Source organism: Leuciscus leuciscus, assembly GCF_965113295.1.
Source record: "Leuciscus leuciscus genome assembly, chromosome: 1".
Classification (NCBI taxonomy): domain Eukaryota; kingdom Metazoa; phylum Chordata; class Actinopteri; order Cypriniformes; family Leuciscidae; genus Leuciscus; species Leuciscus leuciscus.
Window position 1 is genome coordinate 36,780,395 of NC_138725.1, and position 12,501 is coordinate 36,792,895.

General features: G+C 36.1%; 1 protein-coding gene across 3 annotated transcripts in view; it reads right to left on the reverse strand.

Annotated features, from left to right (window-relative positions):
- The window catches only part of foxk2b (forkhead box K2b), a 47,946-nt gene extending 43,582 nt beyond the window's left edge, over positions 1 to 4,364 (reverse strand). Inside the window, exon 1 of one of the 3 annotated variants that reach the window (XM_082164564.1) lies at positions 4,067 to 4,364. In XM_082164564.1, coding sequence (XP_082020690.1) covers positions 4,067 to 4,269 — 203 coding nt within the window. In that variant the 5' untranslated portion in view covers positions 4,270 to 4,364. Of the gene's footprint in view, positions 1 to 288; positions 2,145 to 2,184; positions 2,695 to 4,066 lie in introns of those variants that run through there. The other 2 variants (XM_082164567.1, XM_082164566.1) reach the window with 2 other exon arrangements.
- Positions 4,365 to 12,501: the final 8,137 nt, after the last annotated feature.

A 12,501-nucleotide genomic window follows, 5' to 3' on the forward strand; every position in this document is an offset into this window, starting at 1 on the left:
CCCAGCGTTTGGGTTGAAAAAACAACCCAGCATTTTTTAGAGTGCAGCGTCTCAGCATAATGACAGAGAAACGGGCTCTGATAATGCATTGCTAATGTTAGCAATGACGACTCGCCGTTTTTATTTCCCAAACAATTCCTTACCTTTTCAATTCGATGACCCACCTCCTCCATATGCGCTAACGTAACGTACTTTGCACGAACATGCATAACTTTGTTCGACTGTCATGAATATTTGAAATGTCCATTTACATTAAGTACAAGTTAGCCAAACATAGATGAATCTTACCTGTCCAGGAGAAAATTAGCAACGTTGGCGTCTGTATTCAAATTCTTCTCTGTTTTCAGCCATCTCCATCTTTCAAAGGCATCTCCTATACAAATCCTTGTTTTATTTCGGACTTTGTCACGACGTATTTCGGATTCATAACGAGGTCTTTTAGGTTTCGTAACGTTAGACATTTTTTATCCGACACGTTTGTAGCTGCAGCTGTGGTAACTAGAGCAGAGCTGGCAACCCAGATGCCGAAACACTACTGACTTCGTGATTGGTAGATAGGTGGAGGGTGGAGCTTCAGGCCAAAACACAACATGACAACATCAACATCAGTTGAGGGCTGCAACTTCACTTTTAAATGACAATATCCTGGCCGGACTACTGTGGTCAGTGATATAAGTATTTGAAATGAACATGATTTCTTAATGTCTAGTGACATATAAGGGCCATTTTATGATTCATTGAAAAACATTTCTTACATACGGTTCCTTTAATGTAGGCTAATATGTATTCCTTTAGTTTATGGAATATTCTTTAATTTTAGAGTTGCACATATCTTTTCAAAATGTATACTTTTGCTCTTAATTTCACATTATCCTATCCATAATAAACTAAATCTAACCAAACATTCTTGCTTTCTCCAAAAAAACACTTATTGCTTTAAAAGCTGTAATTCTCAGCATTCTAAATAAGTATAAGTCATCTCTGTTAAGTAGCTTAGGTTCTAAACCCAAAACTATATTTCGTATCTTTATTATATTTGGTTTCTTGAAAAATTCTTCCCTGAATTACTTGTTCAATTTTTTGTATTATTTTCAGTATAAAATATACGAGTGTAATGAGCTACAAGTTCACTGCAACTTATCCAACATCCTAAAGATAAATTATTATAATGAGAAGATATTTCTGGTGTTATAAAATATCGCATAGCCTACTAATTTTCCAAGCAAAATGTATATATTGATCAGAATTATTGCGCTCCTATTTGGCGCGCATGCGCGCAGCAGCGCTCGTTCAATGTGAAGTTTAGCAGCACAATGGAAATATTTGCACGACTTTCTAAGATTTACAGATGGAGAATATTCCTGTGAAATGTAAGTTTTGCAAACACCATGTCTCAAACGCATAAAACAGCACAAAATACGCTGTTTGATGGTGGATCGATTTGATCTATGATCGACCTCTAGGGCTGCTTAAGAAACGCGTGCACACGCAGTTATCTAGACTAGATAAACCTGGATCAAATTAGCGGGTTTGCGTGACCTTGAATTACCTTTTATGAAACCGCTTTAGCCCCAACTTATTTGTTAGGTTTATTCAAGTCGGGTTTTGGAGTTTAATCCCCGCTTTTCGTGGCATCTTTTATGGAACAACCCTCTAGTTAGCTCGCCCCTCCCGTTTCGTGCATCATGAAAGAAAAAAACGACCATGCTCGCGCATTTCTTAAAGCGACAGACACACGGTATTCAGATCGACGTTCTACTGATGGCTCGTTCTGCTGGGCAAGTCATTATAGTTGTTTTGTAACATAATTTTATAACCAAGTAAATATAATAGCCGTTACTAGCACATTAAATATTGTGTATTCTAAAATAGGCTAATGCAGAGAATGTTTTTTTTTTTACTTTGTATGCATGAACATTATGTTATCAACTACATAGCTCGCTTCCAGCTTTGCTCCCAGCTAACAGAATAGTCATTTGAAATATAAATGGTTACTAGCAAGGTGTCATAACGTTGCCTATTATCATTTATTTACCTAGTACAGTTCTGTACGAGGGAGAGGGAGAGGGAGAGGGAGAGGGAGAGGGAGGGCTGCTTCCCAAGAGCTACAGCCTACCACAGCTGATGTTGATATTTTCAACACACAGTTCACATCCAAACAAGTCCGCACTAGCAGCTACTCACCTGTCCAGAAGAAACAGTGCAACCTCGGCGTCCGATTTAAAAATGTTCAGTTCTTTAAGTTCTCTCCACCTTTCAAAAGCCTTCCCGATAACTATTCGTGTCTTGGAATAAACACGATGGTATTCCCTCGACCTAATCCTACACCTCCTCTTGGGGATTGACTCAGCCATGTTCAATTTCTCTTGTTCGTTGATAGACGCTGGTTTCTTCTTCAGCTCATACTTCGCGTGCAGCCGTCACCGTGCACGAGCGCAAAACCTCACAGCACCCTCCCCCTGTCGGTGATTGGTTGGAACACTATTTGTTTTGGTTTTGAGTGTTTGGCTAAACCATTTGTTTTTGTGTGCAGATCTCAGAGCCTAGGCTGCCTACAGAGACGCGGTTTTTTGACGGCCTGCTTATGGGGCGGGCAGCTAGCGGATCGTTAGGAAAGATGAATGTGATCATTTATGTGTGGGCCTTTTTTGGGCCTGAAATCGCTGATACAACCTCCTTTTAGTGTAAGCTTTGATCAACAACAAATCCAACATATGGCCTCATGGTTACTACAAAGCTTTTTTTTTTCTTTTTCTTTTTTTCACCACAGAATAATAAAAAAAAGGATAAAAAGTAATTGTAACTTTTTAATCTCACAATTCTGACTTTTTTCTTGCAATTGCAAGTTTACATCTCACAATTCTGACTTTTTGTTTCTCAGAATTGAGGCATAAACTAGGAATTCAGGGGGGAAAAGGGGGGCAGCATTGTGAGATAAAAAGTCACAATTACCTTTTTATTTTATTTCCCATTGTGGAAATAAGCTTGAATCGGTTCCACACGTGTAAGGGGGGAAAACATAAAGATGCACAGTCCGGCACACATTCTTCCTCCTCTACTCTACCTCGTCTTCTCCCTCGTCCTCATCCAACTACTCTCCTCCAACTATTCCTCTCCCTCGCCACCTCGGAGTTGTTCGGCATCCACATTGAACAAAAACAATTCAAGTCCTATTTTACATGTCTATGTAATGGAAAGAACTTCAACACCTGACTATGTCTCAGACTGAGATTGGATCCAGGTATTTCCTCAATATTTCAGTAATCTGTTACCCAAAAATGCTTATCAGTTGTTTCTATATATATATATATATATATATATATATATATATTATATATATATAAAATTCTCAGTACTTTTGAGTTGCTGATGTTGCAGAAGTTAAAGGGATAGTTCACTTTAAAATGAAAATTCTGTCATCATATACTCACCCTCATGTTGTTTCAAACCTGTATGAATTTCTTTCTTCTGCTGAACACAAAGGAAGATTATTTAGAAGAATGTCAGTAACCAGACAGTTTCTGGGTCCCATTGACTTCCATAGTATATTTTTTTCCTACTATGGAAGTCAATGGGACCCAGAAACTGCCTGGTTACTGACATTCTTCTAAATATCTTCCTTTCTGTTCAGCAGAAGAAAGAAATTCATACAGGTTTGAAACAACATGAGGGTGAGTAGGCTATATGATTACAGAATTTTCATTTTAAAGTGAACTATCCCTTTAAGAATAAATGTAAGTTTTGGAACATTATATAGGTCTTAATTTCTGTCATACTGTGTTTTATAAATAAGACCAGAAAGATCCATGATTTTAGTGTTGATTTTAGTATTGGGTAAGCATACACATATCAGAAACGTGTTAATTGACTGTATATTGAGTTAAAACTACATGAATTGTGTTAATGGTACGGTCACAACAGTTGTGCTAATTGTGTTTAGAGTTTTGAAAATGTGATACAGATTGGACGATTGAAAACAATCGAACTAAAAGTAAATGAATAATCTATTGAAATCATGAAATGACTATTACTTGTACAATAAATAATATATAGTCCATTTGCTTACCTGTCAATTAAAAAACATGCGAGAGCGGAGTCTTTGTCAATTCTAAGTTTGTCTCGAAGTTCTCTCCATCTGCAAAACGCCACGCCGATATTTATCCTGGTTTTATTTCTCCTTTTATCCCAAAGCCTGCTTGCCTCTGTTAGTCTACGTTTACGTTTTTTGGGAATTTCTGTAATCGCCAATGCATAATTGTGATCCATCATAATAATGACTGAACAACACAACAGCGGCGTGTGCTAGTTGCTGTATCATAGATGTATATAAAAACATAGATGCCTCATTGGCTACTTACCTATAGCGGCCAATTGAAACGGCCGCTAATGAGGCATCTATGTATATATCCTGTGGTTTCTACAAGCGGAAACCGCGCGGATATTACGTCACTGATAGGCGACAATGACAAGGGACGACCATTATTAAAAAAAAAAAAAAAATTTCTGTGTTTTTGAAAGAGCTTAAAAAGTATCTCAATTCAATTACGTTTTCAGTAAATAAGAAAGCAAGTAAACACCTTCAATTTGTACTATGTAACTGATGTACAATGTAACTAAACGTTTTAGCTCTTTAACTCTTCTTTTCTCACTTGTATTCTGAAGACATTGAACCTACTGTTAATACATTTTGTATATTGTATACAAAGTTGTATGTCATACATGTAATCTCTGTATGTTTTTCAATAAAAAATGAAGTAAAAAAAAGTCATTATTTAAAATGGGAATTTCTCTGGATTTACAAACTTTTGGGGTTATGCAAGTACACAACTGAAATATATCACACTGTGCAAGTGGTTTTTGGATTTTTTTATTACAAAAAAAGCTTACATATTATTGTGCCTTTAAAATAGGCCTGTCAAAAATGCATTCATCAAAATGTTTAAAACATTAAATGCAGAGCAACTTTAATGGAAAACAATATAATAACTACAAAACAAGATTCATTAGCCTACCTCTCTTTTCTTTTGCAAGATATGCTTTTCTTACAGCCATATCATTTTAATGCGCTCCCTGAGTTCTCAGTCCCACTTTATATTATTAAGTGTCTTTAACTACCATGTACTGACATGTACATGAATAATTTGATACAGTGCACTTATTGTGTACAACTGTACATACATGTTTTACATTGTAAATATATATATTTAAAAAAAGGCTTCATATTACATCTGTAATTAATATCTGTAATAAGATCTATAATTACACTGTTGATCCTTCCTTTAACAATGTATCCACCTCAATAGCAGCTCAAGTGTTTTGCAAAACAACATGAACAAGTACATTGTACTTAACAGTTTTTTTTATGTGAGTATATGATAGTCACATCTAAAATTATATAAAAAAAAATATCATAAAAATAATTGAAAGTGTAAAACATCTTTAACTTAAAACTAACATATTAGAAACAATACTTAAAAAAATGAATAATAATAATAGACAATCTTAGCTTAAATAATGTTATTTTTATAGATATATTTCATATAGGGACATTCATTGTGGTTGCACCACCTGATTTTTGCAACTAATCTTACAATGAACAGGTTTATACTTTGGATGCCTGAATTAGCTTTAGCCTATATGCTAACAAGATAATACATTGGCTGCATCCGAATTCACATACTCTCTAGGTACTCTCTGGTAGGTAGGCCTACTTATTTTAAATAACTAATTACTTCGCAACGGCTAAAAAAGTATGTTCTATAACTATAGTACGAATGTGTATAGTATGAATGTTTTTTTTTTTCAAGAACTTTATTGAACAATATAAAAAAAACATATGGCCTCATACAAAATATGAAATGTCTTAATCAGACCACAAACAAGCATCGTAGCATAAGATAAAGGAAATATAAAGAAGTAAAGAAGTAAAGACGTAAAATAAAAATACATTAGAGTAAATACAAGACTAGGGGTTTTCATCCTCTATCAAAGTAGATTAGATTAAGGCATTCTGTTTCTTCATTAATTTTAACGATAAGAATGACACTGTTCCTTATGAAAAACGTAAAAGTTTGGAAGTGTTTTCTTTTCAGGAATCTATTCTTGTGTAAAAATAATTGTATATGTATATAATAATAAATGTGTTATGTGTATAATAGTGTGTCATGCGTTTCATCTTTCATAAACATTCACAATTTTACATTTTCAGTTGTTAATGGTAAATCTGCAAATTTAGGAAATAACCAGTAATACAAATCCTCCCAAAAGGCACAGGCAAATTTACAATCATAAAACAGATGAACACAAAATTATGGATACACACAAAATTATGGATACACTTCAACAATGGAAAAATATCAAAAGATTGACATTTTATTTGAAGAAAAAGGGGTTACACTTTATTTGAAGGTGTCATTGTTACAGTGTAATTATATATTTTAGTACAGAGTAATAATAATTAACTACATGTACTTACTATAGGGTTAGGGTATGTTTAGGATTTGAGGAGAGTTAATTGCATGTAATATGCATAATTTACTGTTATTACTATGGTAATGTAACAAGGACACTGTAAATAAAGTGTTGCCAAAAAAGGATATAATTCCTTTAACAAAGGCTTTCCAAATTGTAGTACTGTAGTATAGTGAATTTAAGTTAGTGAGAGAAACTCCATTCACCAAAAGCTTAGGAAGACAGGGGGGTTACATTACTTTGAGATAAATTGAAAGACATCTGATTTATAGATTGTGTGATTGTTTGTGATGTTGTTGTGATGTTATTATACTGTTTTCTGTCGAATAAATTTTGATCAGAAAGTCTCAAAAGACATAACTCCGGTATTATGTGTAGTGTGAATGTATGAATTTTTGCCTACTCTTTTATTAGTACTATGAATTCAGACATACTTCTTTTGTCACATAATGTTTTTTGCCTACTATTTCGGAAGCAGAAATATAATTTTTAAACACATGAAAGAAGTTTACGATAAAATAGTATTTTTCTAGTTTTACATTGGCTGCACCACCTGACATGGAAAGTGTACCAACCTACAGTACACATACTTGAAATGAGCCGTTTTTACCAGCATTTGAGAGAGATCAACAAACCTTTCACTCTTCCACAGTGATCAGTCAGGCTCCTCAGGATGATACATTATCATGTTTACTGTTATTACATTTTCACTTCATAATAAAAGAGCCATGTTTGTTTACAGTTGTGCCACCCTGACATTTGAGAATATGAAAATTCCCAGGCAAAAGTTTTTCTTTTCTCTTAACAGCTTTAAAACTACTGATATTTATACAACTTGTTTATATGAAAGGTTGTAAACATAAATTATGACAGTATTTTATTTTGAAATTTGTATTATTTAAGATACCACTTTAAGTGGTTTTCTTATAGTCTGTTTATTTGTGCGGATGGCTGCACCACTTGACATTTTGGGGGTTTAAGATACGAAAACCTAAAATGATAGTTATTATTTGAATATACTGAAAATTAATTCAAACTAAATAGGTTTTATAGAATAAAGCATCATGAATTTTAAAAAGGAAATAATGCACTTGGACACAAAAATACTAAAGTAAAGTAAAAATACTACTGTTCCCACATAGCAACATTGTGACGTCCCAGATCTGGCCCACATCTGGCACATGCGGAATGATGATCTGGCCCACATGCAATGACGGCACTTGGGTGGCTCACTCCTGTTTGCCAGGTCTGGGACACAAGCAGGCCATAGCAATACCACATGTCGGCCAAGAGCAAATAAATAAACCAAAACTGGACCTTATCTGAGCCACAAAATCTGTGTATATTAAATATAGAGTCATCTCAGCCTTAATAAGCCTGTTAACAACCAGAATCACTGAAGGAAAGAAGAGAACAGAAAAAGAGACAAGCAGAAACACAAGACCTACAACTGACTTCAGACACACAGTCTAAGATGAAATCAACTGAAGAGAAAAGAAGACATTAAATCTGTGAAGATCTCAGCAGAGGAGGATTAAACAACTCCACAAACAGCATTACCAGCTTCACTTATTACTAACCAGACTGACTTTATTTCTGTCAGACGTCTACAGAAGTTTTTATTGAGAATTAACAGAGGTTTAACTCTAATGTGTTTCATTTGAAGTCACCATAACAGTGATTAGTGTTTCCATTAGTTGGGATCTTAACTCTTATTGAATCGTTTGTCCTTTTTTTGGCTGTTGTGACAGTGTGTTTGTCAAACACATTTGCAATAGCAAAGGAAACTAAAGTGAAATGAGATCAGGTGATGATGGTTACCTGTTGATGGATTAATAATCATCATGAAATACTGATTCACTGAGGTCATTTGAATCTAACAATTGTGTTGTTCCATTAATACATTCACATCACAAACCCTGTGTTACTGCATAATGAGATCCAGCAGTATTATAACAATCAGTTAAAAGATTTGAACAAACATGAGCACAAAATCTACGATCAATCTATGATGACACACACAGACATCTGGAACGTCACAATGTTGCTATGTGGGTTATTGTGTCACAAAATGTTGTTTTATGAGTTGTCAGGTGAGAATGTAGTTGTTTAAAGCTCAAATCTGTGGTTTATTTATAAAGGCAGTGCCTGTTTGAAAATTTGATCTGACGTTTTCGGAGTTGTGAGATCCAGGCGATCAGCGGCGCTCATTAACCCCGCCGAGAACAAACTTTCCTCGGTTAGTCCTTCTGACGTTTGTCATTGGTTTTGATTTCTCTATAATGGTTAAACACAAGATATCTAACGGTCGATCTTCGGTCTCATGAATATATAATTTTTTCGCCGGCATATTGTTTTGGCTGACGGCAAAGTTATGTTTCAGAACTTTATTTATTATTTATAGATGCCGTTGCACTAGAGCTCTGACTTTGTATTTTTCACTGAATTATTTGCTTGTCTAAATTTCCTATTGTATAAGCTTCATATACTTTATACTCATACTTTTATAATGGCAATTATTGTTCATTAAAACTGACATGGAATGAAAAGGGTTGTGTTTTATGTCGTATTTCATTTTATTATAGATACAAATAAATACACCAAAGATAATCAGAGTACATGCACATATAACCTGAACCACATATTAATATGTTTCATATTTTAAAAAATGAAAACGAAAAGATGCAGGGTTGTGTATTATATTTCGTTTTGTTGTTAATATAAAGTGGGGATAACTGTAGTAGCTAAGGTGAGGTGAATGGCATTATTAAGTTGAGAAACAGGGTGAGTCTCTCTAAACTTTCCGAGAGTCGACTCTGCTCTGATTGGTCAGATGGCTCAGTCTGTTGTGATTGGTCTACTTTTCTCTGATTAGACAGATGACCCAGTCTGTTGTGATTGGTCTACTCTGCTCTGATTAGTCAGATGACCCAGTCTGTTGTGATTGGTCTACTCTACTCTGATTAGTCAGATGACCAAGTCTGTTGTGATTGGTCGACTCTACACTGATTAGTCAGATGACCCAGTCTGTTGTGATTGGTCTACTTTTCTCTGATTAGTCAGATGACCCAGTCTGTTGTGATTGGTCTACTCTGCTCTGATTAGTCAGATGACCAAGTCTGTTGTGATTGGTCTACTCTGCTCTGATTGGTCAGATGGCCCAGTCTGTTGTGATTGGTCTACTCTGCTCTGATTGGTCAGATGGCTCAGTCTGTTGTGTTTGGTCTACTCTGCTCTGATTGGTCAGATGGCTCAGTCTGGGGCATGTTCAAGTTCAAAACGGTGCGCAACGTTTTGCTACGGTTTCCGGGTTGAACGTCATGTTTCCTGGAAACGGCGTGCACCGGTGTGCAACAGGGTTTGAGATACGTTTTCTCTTGTTTGGTGGGTGTGTCAGAACTGCAGTCCAATCAGCAGCAACATGTATATAAAGCACACGGTATTAAAGTGAACTCGCACAATGGGTTCAAGGAAAGTAATTTACAAATGTGTTCGCTGCAGCTCGGTATACGCAACAACTGAGGATATTAGAAGACATGTTTGTCGTAAGTTTTATTGTAAAAATATAGGATATCAACATAATTATGTAGTTGTTTATATTTTTTAGCTTCATTGCAAGTGTATGACATTTGGTATAGAAATAAACAATGGTAATTAAGTGCTTTTCCTAAAAATGAGAAAGAAAATACAGGGTATTAAAACAGTATGACCTACAAATAAAGTCAGTATGTGAGGCTAAATAGATGTGTTTTAGTCTGAATTAGGTAAGATGTGTGCTTCCATTTCAGTTTCAGCAATCCCTTCACTCGACTGGGATGTTCTCTTTTGTTCTGGGTGGCAAGTGCAGTAACTGTAACATCGGGCATATTTTGTAATATTAAACACATATTTAAACCGACTTCATCAGGCTCCGACTTCATAAAGAACACAAAGAATGGCCTTCTCAGCTGCCATAGTTGCAACTCTTGCGTCATCAGAACAGTGTGTTCAACGCATCACCGTTTCTGTTTAAAAAACGTTGTGCAACGTTTTGTCGGGGCTGAACGCAGCCCTGTTGTGTTTGGTCTACTCTTCTCTGATTAGTCAGATGACCCAGTCTGTTGGGATTGGTCTACTCTGCTCTGATTGGTCAGATGGCCCAGTCTGTTGTGATTGGTCTACTCTGCTCTAATTGGTCAGATGGCTCAGTCTGTTGTGTTTGGTCTACTCTGCTCTGATTGGTCAGATGACCCTGTCTGTTGTGATTGGTCTACGCCGCTCTGATTGGTCAGACGTTCCAGTCTGTTGTGATTGTTTTACTCTGCTCTGATTGGTCAGATGGTCCAGTCTGCTGTGATTGGTCTAGTCTGCTCTGATTGGTCAGATGGCCCAGTCTGCTGTGATTGGTCGACCACTTGCAGTGTGTGTCAGAAACCTATTACTATATATGAATTTCAGCTCTAGATGTACCTCAACAAATGATACACAGTGATACGAACGATGGCATCAGTTTTTTCATATCAATTCCAGCGTGAGTCCGAAAAGTGTATTCGCAGCTCAGAAAAGTTTTCTCGACATTTCGATAACACGAACCAAACTCTTCCAGTCTCAGGCAGCTACAACTACAGTGTTTGAGGGTCAAAGTAGGCATTGTTTACGGCAGCCAATGAAGACCATAGCCAGGCATTATGCAAATTTGTTACATTGTAACATAGATATGTAACAGGAAGTGAGACTGGAATTGCTGACGACTCGTTTCAGCAGTTCAGAATAAATTCTTTCTTTCGGGAGACAATAATTTATTTATCGTGCACTTTGATCTTTAAAACTTTGCAGACTTTCTGCAACCAACGTAAGTCAGTTGGTCTCAACTGGTTTTTATTCAGGTATCCAGAATTTACTTTGAACATCAAGTATTTATCGTACTAAAGTAAACAAAAATGTCAGAACTGAACACTGAAAAGTAATATTGGTATCACCATGAGAAATGTGTAATATTGGACTTGCCATATGATCTCAACATGGTGGACACCATAAGAGGAAGCACTTTATGTAAAATAACAAAAGCTTATCCTGAGTCATGCATGCAGGGTGGATCCCTCACATTTAATGCTGACGTTTGTGCTGGCATTTCTAGTTCATCTGGTTTCCAGAAAGCAATCTGACCAAAACACAAGATCATAAAAGACGACGCCCCTGGCTGTCATTGACCAAACAAAAACTTAAAGTTATAGATGAATCTTATATGAAACATTCAAAGTAACCACAGCATGAGATTTCAAAACAGGTGTTCACATTCAGCATCACCATTGTCTGCTCTTATTGGTTATAATGAAAAGATTAATGTTAGCCTGTAAACGGAAGCAAAATCTTTGGAAAAGTCAAGACATGGATAGTAAATCAATAATTAGCTTTCAGTACAGTAATCAGTGTCTATGGGCTCAGCACTTCACCTGAGGTTTTCCAACGTTTTCCATAAAGTGCATGACAGGATCTCTCCAAAAGAGTCAAGAACTATATATGTGATACTCAGCAATAAGTCTTTCATAATCAGGAAAAATGGAATGGCTAAAAATGAACAAGAATTCAAGATCGAATTGAAGAATCTTCCTCTCTTTTTTGGTCAAGTCTCTGCCATTAAAATTCATTGTCAGGATATCACTCCACTTTTCTCATTCTGGAAGCATCTTGAGATGGAGAAAACTGGTAAAGTTTTAAATTCCCAAGCTTTTAACTCCCAAGACAAGTGGTCACAATGATGGTTCAACAGTTGACTCCGGCAGTGACACATCATCCTTTCTGTTGGTCGTTTCACAGAGTCCCTTTGACTTCCAAGAGTTCATATTTTCAAATTCTCCAGTCCATATTCCTCCTCTTATCCATGTTCATTCGGGCAGGATTTCATGGTACGGTACTGTGAGGTTCCCCATGTACCAAAAGATCCAAAATACCAGACTAAGGAAGATGATGATCGGTCCAGAAAGGACAAAAAAGTCCCAATAATCGATATGTGCAAAAATGCCAATGAGCAAGAGAGCCAATCCGGCTACG